Source organism: Vulpes vulpes, chromosome 12 (genome assembly GCF_048418805.1).
Source record: "Vulpes vulpes isolate BD-2025 chromosome 12, VulVul3, whole genome shotgun sequence".
Lineage (NCBI taxonomy): Eukaryota > Metazoa > Chordata > Mammalia > Carnivora > Canidae > Vulpes > Vulpes vulpes.
Window position 1 is genome coordinate 122250672 of NC_132791.1, and position 12273 is coordinate 122262944.

The following is a 12273-nucleotide window of genomic DNA, read 5'->3' on the forward strand; positions in this document are numbered from 1 at the left end:
GGAAGGCGAGAGAAGGTGATACTGAGTCAAATCCTTAAGGTGGTAACGGAAGAAACTAGGTGGATGCTAGGGGAAGAATATTCCATGCAGGGGGAACAGTACGTGCAAAGGGACTAAAGTAGGAGTATACAGGCAGAGTGTCGAGGAACAGGAAGACAATTTTTTTCGAGCAGAATGAGCAAGGAGTGGAGTGGAAAAGCAGGAGGTCAGAGAGGTTATAGATAACCTATATAATGCTGAGTGCCACTGGCTTTTACTTTTCACTTCCTTGAAAACATTTTTCATATCTCCTTCTCCTACTCAATTCTTTTTTTTTTTTTTTTTTTTTTTTTTTAATTCATGAGACACAGAGAGAGAGAGGTAGAAACACAGGCAGAGGGAGAAACAGGCTCCCCACAGGAAGCCCGATGCGGGACTTGTTTTGGGAAACCAGGACCACGCCCTGAGCCAAAGGCAGACACTTAACCACTGAGCCACCCAGGTGTCCCTCCTACGCAAATTTTTTTTTTTTTTAAGATTTTATTTATTTATTCATGAGAGACACAGAGAGGCAGAGACACAGGCAGAGGGAGAAGCAGGCTCCATGCAGGGAGCCCAATGTGGGACTCAATCCTGGAACTCCAGGATCATGCCCTGGGCTGAAGGCAGGCGCTAAACCGCTGAGCCACTGGGGCTGCCCACTTACGTCCTTTTTAAAAAGCATTTTGCCTTTATGATACTCCATCAGTATAATGAACTATCTTCAACTTCTTTGCCAATGCAAACCCTTCCTATTCTCCATAGCTTAATCAAGTTTTTCCCACACCACTGTGAATTTCCCAACTACTTTTATTGGTGTCCTCCTTCTCTGAATTCCTAGAACACTTAACCTATACAGTGTAATTTAGCAGTCAAGGGGCATTACCATAAAGAAATTGACCTACCAACGGGTATTTTTACTTTAATAAAAATTGCCTCTTCTGTTTTTCACATGCATTATCTCCATTAGATTAAAAACTTAAGCTCATGGAGGACTATGACTTATGCTGTATTCCTAAAAGTGCCTCATGCTAAGCATAAGTAGGTAGTTGGTACTTAACTGTAAACAGAGTAAACATACTGTTTCTTATCTAGCCTCATAGAATCATAGTGAGATTGTGCTAGGCTAAAATGGATCCGTGGCAAAATCAACTTTAAATGAGAAATTTTAATCAAGGGTTAGAAAACAAAAGTTCTCCAAGATATTCTCTCAGCAAATTAAAATTAAGAAGACACCTGGGATGCCTGGGTGGCTCAGTCAAGAGTCTGGCTCTTGATTTTGGCTCAGGTCATGATCTCAGAGTTGTAAGATCCAGCTCTAAGTCAGGCTCCGCTCTGGGTATGGAGCCTGCTTGAGATTCTCTCTCCCTCTCCCTCGGCCCCTCCCCATCCACCAGTCTCCCACTCTTTAAAATAAATAAATAAATTTAGTAAGAGAACACCATTTTCCATCATCAACATACCGTCACAAAAAGTACAGGTAAAAATGTAAATGTTTAGTGGGGAAAAACAAGAATTTTAGAATTTCAGAGTTGGAATTTCCAAACCTCTTACCTTATTAAGTTCTTTCCGTACCAACAAAACTTCTCCCATATTTACATCAATGGAAAGGTAATAATGAGGTATGGTTTGCTTAGACTGCATTAATCTCTGTGCAATAACCTGAAATCAAAAAGATTAAGACATCACTTATCTTAAGCTGAGGTGAGATTTTACCTAAGGCAGGGCTCTGTTTGCCTCTTTACCCTGTTCCCTGGTAATGGCTACCTCAAGCATTACCAGAACTAGAATATGGAATTGGAATATGCACCAAAACCTGGACTCCGTCTAGTAGTATCTATCAGAGCAATGTTTGTTTATCCCAAGTATTTATTTGGCCAAGCCAAACATCTACAACCAATCATCCAAATATCCCAAATAAAAAGTCTCTGGTAGTGTTTCAAACTGTGGATGCAACTGAACAATCAGAGTAAAAATGCCCCCTACAGCTTTGACTGCAGCTAAATATTTAGGATAATATTCCTACCCGACGAATGTTGCTGATTGGAACGTCCGTGAAGACCCCTGAAGGAACGGGTGCCACTCCTGGAACCGCAGCAGGCACAGCAGCTGCTGGAGCCTATAAGGAGGTACAGAAGCTCTTAGTACCTGTGGCTCAATCTCAGCATATGCAACAGGCAGAAGCTAGTGACTCTTAACAGATGGCAAAGTAAAAATTAAAAGGCTTATAGAAAATAGCTATTTCTAACTCAAGGGAGCAAAAGAGACTCAGATTTGTACTGTGCTTACATAAGAAGTCTGTTTTTAATTTTTATACTTAATTTAAGTATCATTTTCTTTGTTCAGAGAAATGATTAGTTAAAATAACCAACTAGTTAAAATATTTTAACTAATGATTAGTTAAAATAATTTTGTATTTGCAAAATTACCTTCAAGAAAAGCAATCAATGCATTCTTAAAAGATTAGAAATAAGCATAAAAAGGTAATTCACTTTTCTGAACAGTGTTAAGAAAAAACAATGATAAACCGTTCATTTTAAAGCAAACATCTAAATAATTAAATCATTTCACTTACTTTTAGCTAATTATCTTAACACTTTAACCAACTGCATGACAGTTGGTTGGCTATATGGATTTAATTCCTGTGTGGAATAATTAAGTACATAAAACTCAAACTCTAGTCAACCAACTTATAAGCAGGCACTTAAAAATAGGACCTGAATAAATAAATAAATAAAAATAGGATCTGAATAAGAAGAGGATTTGTTAAGAAAAATTTAGTACCACCATTGAAAAAAGAAACTGGAATGCATGTCAGTGTAGCATATCATCCTTCCTTTTATGTGCTGAATGACAGCACATTCATATCTACTGCTAGCCAGTGAAATTAGACAAAAAAAAACAAAAAAACCCACAATTCTGGTTAAGCTATTCCATTCATAAGTAATGTACGAAAGGGTTTAGTAGGTTGCACAGAATATTTTGCAGGGACAAACTGCCAAGAACTAAACAAAACAAAAATGCTAAATGTAACTCACAGGAGCAGCTTTAGTAGGCACAAAAGAGTCAACATCCTTCTTGATGATTCTGCCTTCTGGTCCCGTCCCTGGAAGAGATGCATAAATATCACGTATGTGAGAGCAGACTTGTTTGTTCCTCCAGGAGACTGACACCGTGATCTGGGAAGGGCAAGTTACTAAGGGTTCTCTACCAAAGGCCCTCTGAAGGGGTTCACTGTCTTACTCCTGTACCTTAATGTTTTTGGCAGCTTTTACCAATTATTAATTATCATTCACACAGAGTGCTCTCATTTGGTCTATAGTGATTCTTTTAACTACAGCAAACACTCTGTTAAGTATTTAAGAGTTTTACGTACTTTTAAATTGGGAAATACTGGGATATGGATAAGCTGAGTACAATTTATGCCTCCCAAACAAGTCTAGCTTTCGCCTCTCCTAGTCAGCTCTGAAAACTCCCTTCTGAACCCTGAAATGGATCTCATCTGGCTTCTAGATTCATCTGATCATAAAGAATTCCCTTTGTACAAAGTCAACAGATATGACAATCGTTTCAGACATATTAGGCAAGTTAATTTTTTCACCCCAAAATAGCCCAAATAACTCTCAACTGTAATGATCTTATCTTCAGAATCACTCCTTCCTTGTGTGGTCTCCATCATTCTGAGCTTCTGAGCTTTCTCGTAGTGGCCAAGGTTCTAAACTGGCCTCTATCACACACTGGGAATGAAGCGTGTACAATGTCACACACAAGGTAAGATCTTCAAATCTTCACACTACAGGCTTACTTTCATTTTCACTCAATTCTTTCCTCCTCCCATGCACAGGCAATCAGGTTTACCTTTAGATTCAAATAGAGAATTCTGAACCTTAATTCTAAGATTTAAAATTTAGTTATTAAAATACCTTTTATACTGGCCCACTTCTAGAAAAAAATGGGTCATATTGATTCATCTTTCCCCAAGGCAGACTTTTAAAAGGAGTCTCGTTGTATGTAGTTCTTCCCAACTCTTTTCCTTCATTATAAAAACTGAGTTGGCTAGGACTGTGTTTATCCTCACTCGGAGCTCTATAACAGAGGTAGTAGTATCCCTATTAAATACCTCTCCCTTTATAAGCAACAGAAACCATAACCTCCCCTTATCATCAAGGTGGATCTGGATACCACAGCCCCCCAAGAGGAGGGAACCTGCGGTATCCCCTGCCTTAGGCTGGGCTTTCACTCATTGAAAAATCTTTTACTCATTTGAAATCTTTTACTTTTTTGCCTGTCTCCCGAAGAAGACACAACAGGCCATCACAAAGCAATATGGTTTAAAGGGAAGAACACCAGACTAGGAGTAAAAAAATGTAGGGTTGTGGTCAAATATAATTCAGAAGACTAGAGTTACTTTATCTTTGCTGGTCTTGTCTCATCTGTAGGATAGAGATTTTTAATGATTTTATTCATCCATTCATGAGACACAGGCAGAGGGAGAAGCAGGCTCCACGCAGGGAACCTGATGAGGGACTCAATCCCGGGACTCCAGGATCACGCCCTGGGCTGAAGGCAGGCACCACACTGCTGAGTCACCCATGGATACCCGGACAGAGATTATACCAGGCCCCGCTCAAAGGAAGACTGTGAGAATAAAATGAGACAGTGATGTGAAAGTGTTTTGCCTTAAATATGAAACATGAGTAGCTGTGAGACAAATCAAACTGAACATTTGGGTTTAAGCTTTCAAACATTCTCCCCAAATGATTACATTTTGGTCATATTTACTAAGTCATCTGTCCCTCCAAGGAGGGCAGGGGTACTGGAGAATGAATTCAACAACTCATAGCCAGGGATTTAAGTAACCATGCTTCTTACAAAAAAACCTCCAAAAAATATAAACTCTTTAAGTTTGGAGCTTCTGGGTTGGGGAACACACATCAATGTGCTGAGAGGGTTGTACTCCCAGAGAGGGCATGGATGCTCTGCACACATTTCCCCAATAACCCCACTCCTTGCCCTATGTATGCATCTCTTCTATTGACTGTTCCCATGTGGTATCCTTTACAACAAACTGGGTACTGGCACATACAGTGCTTTCCTCGGCTCTTTTACTTCTATCTGCTGGATTTGGGTGCAATTGTAAATGGGGCTAATTCCTTGATGTCTCTTTCTGCTGCATCCTCATTAGTGTATAGAAAGTTAACAGATTTCTGTATGTTGATATTGTATGCTGGGACTTTAGTGAAATGGTGTTTCAGTTCTAGCAATATTTTAGTGGAGTCTTTTGAGTTTTTTGTTTTTTTAAGATTTTATTTATTTATTCACAAGAGACACAGAGAGAAAGGCAGAGACATAGGCAGAGGGAGAAGCAGGCTCCCTGCGGGGAGCGTGATGCGGGACTTGATCCCAGGACTCCAGCATCATGCCCTGAGCTGAAGGCAGACGCTCAACTGCTGAGCCACCCAGGCGTCCCATGAGTTTTATATATACAAGATCACATCATCTGCAAATAGCGGCAGTTTTACTTCTTCCTTGCCAATTTCTTTTTGTTGTCTGACTGCTGAGGCTAGGACTTCAGTGGAAGACTGGACATTCTGTCTTGTTCCTGACCACAGAGAAAAAGCTCTCAGTTGTTCCCCACTGAGGATGACATTAGCTGTGGATTTTTCATAGACGGACTTCGTGATGTTGAGGTATGTTTCCTCTATCCCCACGTCTTTGAGGGGTTTTATCATGAATGGATTTTTGTACTTTTGCCAAATGCTTTTTCTCCATCTATCGAAAGGACCATATAGTTCTCTTTCATTAATGTGGTGTATCGTGTTGGTTGACTTATAAGTACTGAACCACCCTTGCAGCCCAGAAATAAATCCCATTTGATTGTGGTGAAGGATTCTTTTACTGACTGTTGGGATTTGATTTGCTAGTATTTTGTTGAGAATTTTCGTATCCATGTTCATCAGAGATATTGGCCTGTAGCTCTCCTTTTTTAGTGGAGTCTTTGTTTTGAGAATAACAGGTATTAACTCTTCTTGAAATGTTTGGTAGAACTCCCCTGTGAAGCCATCTCACAAACAAAGATGTTTGTGAGGAAATTTGTTTGTTGAGGAAATTTTTGATTACTGATTCCATTTCTTTGCTGGTTATTGATCTGTTCAAGTTTTCCATTTCTTCCTGTTTCAGTGTTGGTAGTTTATAGGTTTCTAGGAATTTATCCATTTCTTCAGATTGTCTAATTTGTTGCCATAATTATTCATAATATTCTCTTATAATCCTATTTCTGTGGTGCTGGTTATTTTTTCTCTCTCATTTGTGATTTGGGTCCCTTTTCATTTTTATAAGTCTCGGTAAGGGTTTATCAATGTTATTATTTTTTTCAAAAAAACAGCTTCTGATTTTATTGATCTGTCCTACAGTTTTTTAAAAATTTCTATATTGATATATTTCTGCTATAATCTTTATTATTTCCCTTCTTCTGCTGGCTTTAGGCATCATTTGTTCTTTTTCTAGATCCTTTCAGTGTAAGGTTAGGTTGCTTGAGATTTTTCTTGCTTCTTGAGGTAGGCCTGTATTGCTATGTACTTCCTTCTTGGGGCTATTTTTGCTACAAACCCAAAGGTTTTGGACAGTCATTTTCATTTTTTTTAAAAGATTTATGAGAGAGAGAGAGAGAGAGAGGCAGAGACATAGGCAGGGGGAGAAGCAGGCTCCATGCAGGGAGCCCGATGTGGGACTCAATCCTGGGACTCCAGGATCACGACCTGAGCCACCCAGGCATGCCTTCATTTTCATTTGTTTACGTGTTTTTTTAATTTCTTCTTTAATTTCCTGATTGACCCATTCATTCTTTAGTAGCATGTTGTTTCTTCATATATTTTAGCATTTCCAAATATGTTCCTGTGGTTGATTGACTTCAAGTTTCACTGTGTTGTGGTCAGAAGATATGCATGGTTATGATCAGAATCTTTTCGTACTTATTAAGGCCTGATTTGTGATCTAGTATGTGATCTATTCTGGAGAATATCCCATGTGCATTTGAAAAAAACATATATTCTGCTGCTTTAGGATAAAATGTTCTGAATATATTTTAAGTCCATCTGGTCCACTGTGTCATTCAAAGCCATGGTTTCCTTGTTGATATTGTTTAGATGATTTCTCCATTGATGTAAGCAGGGTGTTAAAGTTCCCTACTATTATTGTATTATTATCAATGAGTTCCTTTATGTTTGTTATTGTTTTATATATATTTGGGTGCTCCAAAGATGAGAGCATAAATATTTACAATTAGATCTACTTATTGAACGGTCCCCTTTATTATGATATAGTGCCCTTCTTTATCTTGTTACAGTATCTGATATAAAATCTTGTTTGTCTGATATAACCCATTGTTACTCTGGTTTTCTTTTGACATCTATTTGCATGATAAATGTTTCTCATCCCCTCACTTTTTTTTTTTAAAGTTTATTTATTCATCACACACACACACACACACACAAAGAGAGAGAGAGAGAGAAGCAGAGACACAGGCAGAAGGAGAAGCAGGCTCCATGCTGGGAGCCCGACGTGGGACTCAGTGCTGGGTCTCCAGGATCACACCCTGGGCTGAAGGCAGCGCTAAACCGCTGAGCCATCCGGGCTGTCCCTCTCACTTTCATTTTCAAAGATTTTTATTTTTACTTTTTAAGTAATCTACAAACCCAATGTGGAGCTCAAACCCATAACCTTGAGATCAAGGGTCACATGCTCCACTGATTGAGCCATATAGGTCACCATCCCCTTGCTTTCGATCTGTAGATGCCTTTTAGTCTAAAGTCTCTCGTAGGCAGCATATAGATGGGTCTTGTTTCTATCCATTCTGACACTGTGTCTTTTGCTTGCAGCATTTAGTTCATTTACCTAAGAGTAATTATTGATACATGTCTAGTGCCATTTTATTACTTGTTTTGTTGTTTCTGGAGATTTTTCTGTTTCTCTCGTCTTTGTCACTTTTGGCCTTTCCTTCCTACTCGAAGAATCCCCTTCAATATTTCTTGCAGCTCTGGTTTAGTGGTCACAAATTCCTTTAGTTGTTTGGGAAGCTTGTGTGTGTTTTAAGTAGGCGTCACATACAATGTGGGACCCCACGTGGTGGGGCTTTTAAACTGACAATCCTGAGATACAGACCTGAGCAGAGTTCAAGACTCAGACATTTAAACAATTGAGCCATCCTGGCACCCCTGTCTGGGAAACTCTTCATCTCCCCTTCTATTCTGAAGGATGGCCCTGCTGGATAAAGTATTTGTGGCTATAAATTTTTCCCACTCAGCATAGTGAATATATCATGCCACTCTCTTCCGGCCTGCTAAGTTTCTGTGGAAAGTTCTGCAGCTAACCTTATGGGTCCTTCCCTTGTAAGTTAGGGATTTCTTTTGTCTTGCTGCTTTTAGGATTTTTCAAAATCACTATATTTTGCAAATTTAACTACAATGTGTCTTAGTGTTGGCCTGCTTTTCTTGATTTTGATGGGAATTTTCCGTGCCTCCTGGATTTGGATTTCTATTTTGTTAACCAGACTAGGAAAGTTTTCACTTTTTATGTCCTCAAATCTTCTGCCCCTTTTTCTCTCTTCTTCTTCTGGGACTCCTATGATATGAATGTAATTACATTTGATTGAGTCACTGAGTTCCCTAAGTCTAATCTCACGATCCATCATTCTTTTGTTCAGCTTCATTATTTTCCATGATTCTATCTCCAAATCACTTACTCATTCCTCTGCTTCTTCTCTCCTAGTGGTCATCATATCCAGCCATTTTCCAATCTTAGTTATTTCATTTTTCCTTTCTGCTTGATTTTTTTTTAACTCTTACTTCTGCAGTAAGGGTCTCCCTGATATTGTCCATGCTTTTCTCAAGCCCAGGAATATCCATATGACTATTTTAAATTCTCCACCAGGCATATTAGTTACATCTGTTTTGATCAGATCTTTAGCCATGACATTTTCTTGTTCTTTCTTTTGGGATGAATTCCTCGATCTTGCTATTTTGTCTAGGTCTCTGTTTTCTGTATGTTAGAAAATCCTATTATATTTCCTGCTCCAGAGAGTAATAGCTTTAAGAGGAGGTCACACAGTGGCCAGGACCTGGCACTTCAGGGAGTGTCTCTAGTATGCTGTGTGCACCCTGCTGCTGTGTGTTGGCTGCTCTATCCGTCAGACAATCTTTGCCTGCAGTGGGCAGTGCCCTCAGGTCTCTATCCCAGCCAAGCCTGTGGACCTCTAACTCCAGTCCTTGAGCCCTGCTGGTTGCAAAAACTCATGAAAATCAGCCTCTCTCATTTTCCCAGCCAATGGCTTTTGGGAAGTGTTCTCCTTGTATGTATTCCTGTGTGCTCCATTCTCTTGCCTCTCTTTACAACCAGGGCTCCCTCTGTTCTGCAGCATCCATGATCCGTTTCTCCTCAAAACGATGTCTACTCACTTCCTACCTTCCCTGATGTTGTCTCTTCTCTCCCTCTAGATGTTTGTTCTATCAGTTCTCGGGTTGATTTCCTGGGTATTCAGAATGATCTGACAGTTATCTAGCTGTGTTCAAGGGACGAGACAAGCTTAGGGTCCACCTACTATACCACCATCTTAGCTCCTGCTCCTCCATAGGAAAGCTTTTAAAATGAGGTGTCCACAAAGCTGTTTCCATTTCTCTATCCACTTTCTACTTTTCAGCCTACCCAGACTGGCTTCCAACACACCTTTGTTTTGAAAGAACTGTTATCAAGTCCCCATGTACCATCTTTAAGTTCTGTTGATTCTGTCAAAAATGTATCTTGAAACTGTCCATTTCTTTTCATTTCCAGTCTGACCATGCTTGTCTAAGTCACCACTGTCAGCTCTAACAACATCTTTAACAGGGACTTTGGGGTTCATTTAACCCATCTGCACAAAACAGCCAAAATGATCTTTTAAAAATACGAATCGTTTTATGTCACTTCTTTGTTTTAATCCTTTAGTTGCTTTCTGCTATGCTTTAAATAAAATTCAAATTCAACCATGACCTGTCAAATCCTTGTTCTTACCCTTCCCTATGTTTCTTTCCAACCTCACCCCCATGAACACTGGCCTCCCTAATGTTCCTCAAACATGCCAAGCTCTCTTCCACTTCAGAGACCACTGTTTTACTGGTCTCCCTGTCCCCAGTTCTTCACACAGTTGGCGTACATCTGACTCCTTCTCATCTTTCAGGTAGGATCAAATGTCACCTCATCAGAAAGATCTTCCCCAACCACCATGTCTAACAGCAGTCAAGACTACACAAATATTCATTTTGTCATTCAATGGTGTTGTCACTTGGGTTTATTCTCTCTTAGCATTTGGACCAACCTAGGTAATCACAAGTTATCTTCATTATCACAGCTAACACCTGTATATGTTTTATATATAGAGGCACTGCTAACTTAATTTATCCTCACAACCTATAAGGCCTTATTTTTATATACAAATAAAGAAACTGAGACACAAAAGGTCAAACAGCTAGTGTATAACAGAGCCGGGGTTCAAACCTGAGCATTCCAACTCCAGAGTCCATACTCCTGACTACTATGCTATACTTCCTTTCTGCTTTACTCTTTATTTTTGGTAATATAAACATCTGAGACTGAAATCTTTTTTTTTTTTTTTTAAGATTTTATTTATTTATTAGAGAGAGAGAGAGAGAGAGAGAGAGAGAGAGGCACAGACACAGGCAGAGGGAGAAGCAGGCTCCATGCAGGGAGCCCAGACGTGGGACTCAATCCTGGGTCTCCAGGATCATGCCCTGGGCTGAAGGCAGCACTAAACCATTAAGCCACTGGGGCTACCCCCCTCCTTTTTAAAAGATTTTACTTATTTATTAGAGACAGAGAGAGAGAGAGAAATCTCCTTATTTTTTTTCCTTCTCTTATGAACAAGTGTTGGACGCACAGACTCCATGAATATTGGTATTTTAAATAATAGTAAATGAATCACCTAACAGATTACAGTTTCTTTTCTTCTTTTTTTTTAGATTTTATTTATTTATTTACAAGAGACACACAGAGAGAGAGGCAGAGACACAGGCAGAGAGAGGAGAAGCAGGCTCCACGCAGGGAGCTCGACATGGGACTTAATCCTGGGACTCTGGAATCACACCCTGAGCCAAAGGCAGATGCTTAACTGCTGAGCCACCCAAGCATCCCAAGGCTGTAATACTTCTTGAACAAATAGATGACTGGCATCCCTAGATTAGAATTTCTATCTCTTTCTCAAATTTTATCTTTGGTACAGCAGCCAGTGTTGCTAAGTATCTCAAATAATCCTTCACGTCATAAATTCTTTGGATATAATTATTAACTCAGTTCCTCATCTCCTTAAAATTTATTCCAACTTACATTGCTATCCCTAGTTCTAGTCACATATATATACAAAATGGCAATACACCAGTGCAATAACGTAAAGATGGAAAAAAGCAACTTCAAATATTTATAAGAACCCCCTGAGGTCCAAAAAATTTACAATATTCTATTTTTATTCTTTCGGGAGTGGCTTGCCTTCTAACCACAAAACAAAAGGCAATAGATAGATGATAACCGGCACTGAGCACCCATAGCTGGACAACTGGGGAAATAACTAGTAACTAGATGCGAATTGAAACTTTACTACTGGGGATCCCTGAGTGGCTCAGCAGTTTTGCGCCTGCCTTCAGCCCGGCATGATCCTAGAGTTCCAGGATCAAGTCCCTCATTGGGCTCCCTGCATGGAGCCTGCTTCTCCTTCTGCCTCTCGCTCTTTCTCTGTGTCTGTCATGAATAAATAAATAAAATCTTCAAAAAAAAATTAAAACTTTACTACTTAACAGTAAGGGAGATCCCTTAAGAGTATTTTTCATATCCCCAAAATGGTGAATTCTTACTTTATGAAATGTCATGTGGCAATTCAGGAACTAGCACATAGTAATAGCCATCAAACAGGCTTCAGAATTAGTAATTTCCCCTTTTCTAAATAAGTAACCTCTTATCAGTAAGCTATACTTTCTTTTTGGGAAGAAAAAAGACATGAATAAGACATTTTCCTTTGCCCTCAGGGAACTTCAGTTCAGTTTTATATGAATTTTGTTATTCAAAGTCATTTAAATTCACCCCAGGTTTATGTTTTTTTTATGTTGTGTATTGCTAAATTCAGTCAGCCTCACATTAACAGGTTTCTTATTATATAATCAAGTCTTAAAACTCAACTCTGCTGAACAAGCACATTATACTTTCACTAATAATTAA

At 39.3% G+C, this 12273-nt stretch overlaps 1 protein-coding gene across 1 annotated transcript in view; it reads right to left on the minus strand.

The window, feature by feature from the left end:
• The window catches only part of DLAT (dihydrolipoamide S-acetyltransferase), a 31032-nt gene that overhangs the window by 9576 nt on the left and 9183 nt on the right, over nt 1-12273 (minus strand). The window contains exons 8-10 of the mRNA XM_026006833.2: nt 3057-3124; nt 2045-2137; nt 1573-1680 (exon numbers count right to left, since the gene is read on the minus strand). Coding sequence (XP_025862618.1) covers nt 1573-1680; nt 2045-2137; nt 3057-3124 — 269 coding nt within the window. The remainder of the gene's footprint in view (nt 1-1572; nt 1681-2044; nt 2138-3056; nt 3125-12273) is intronic.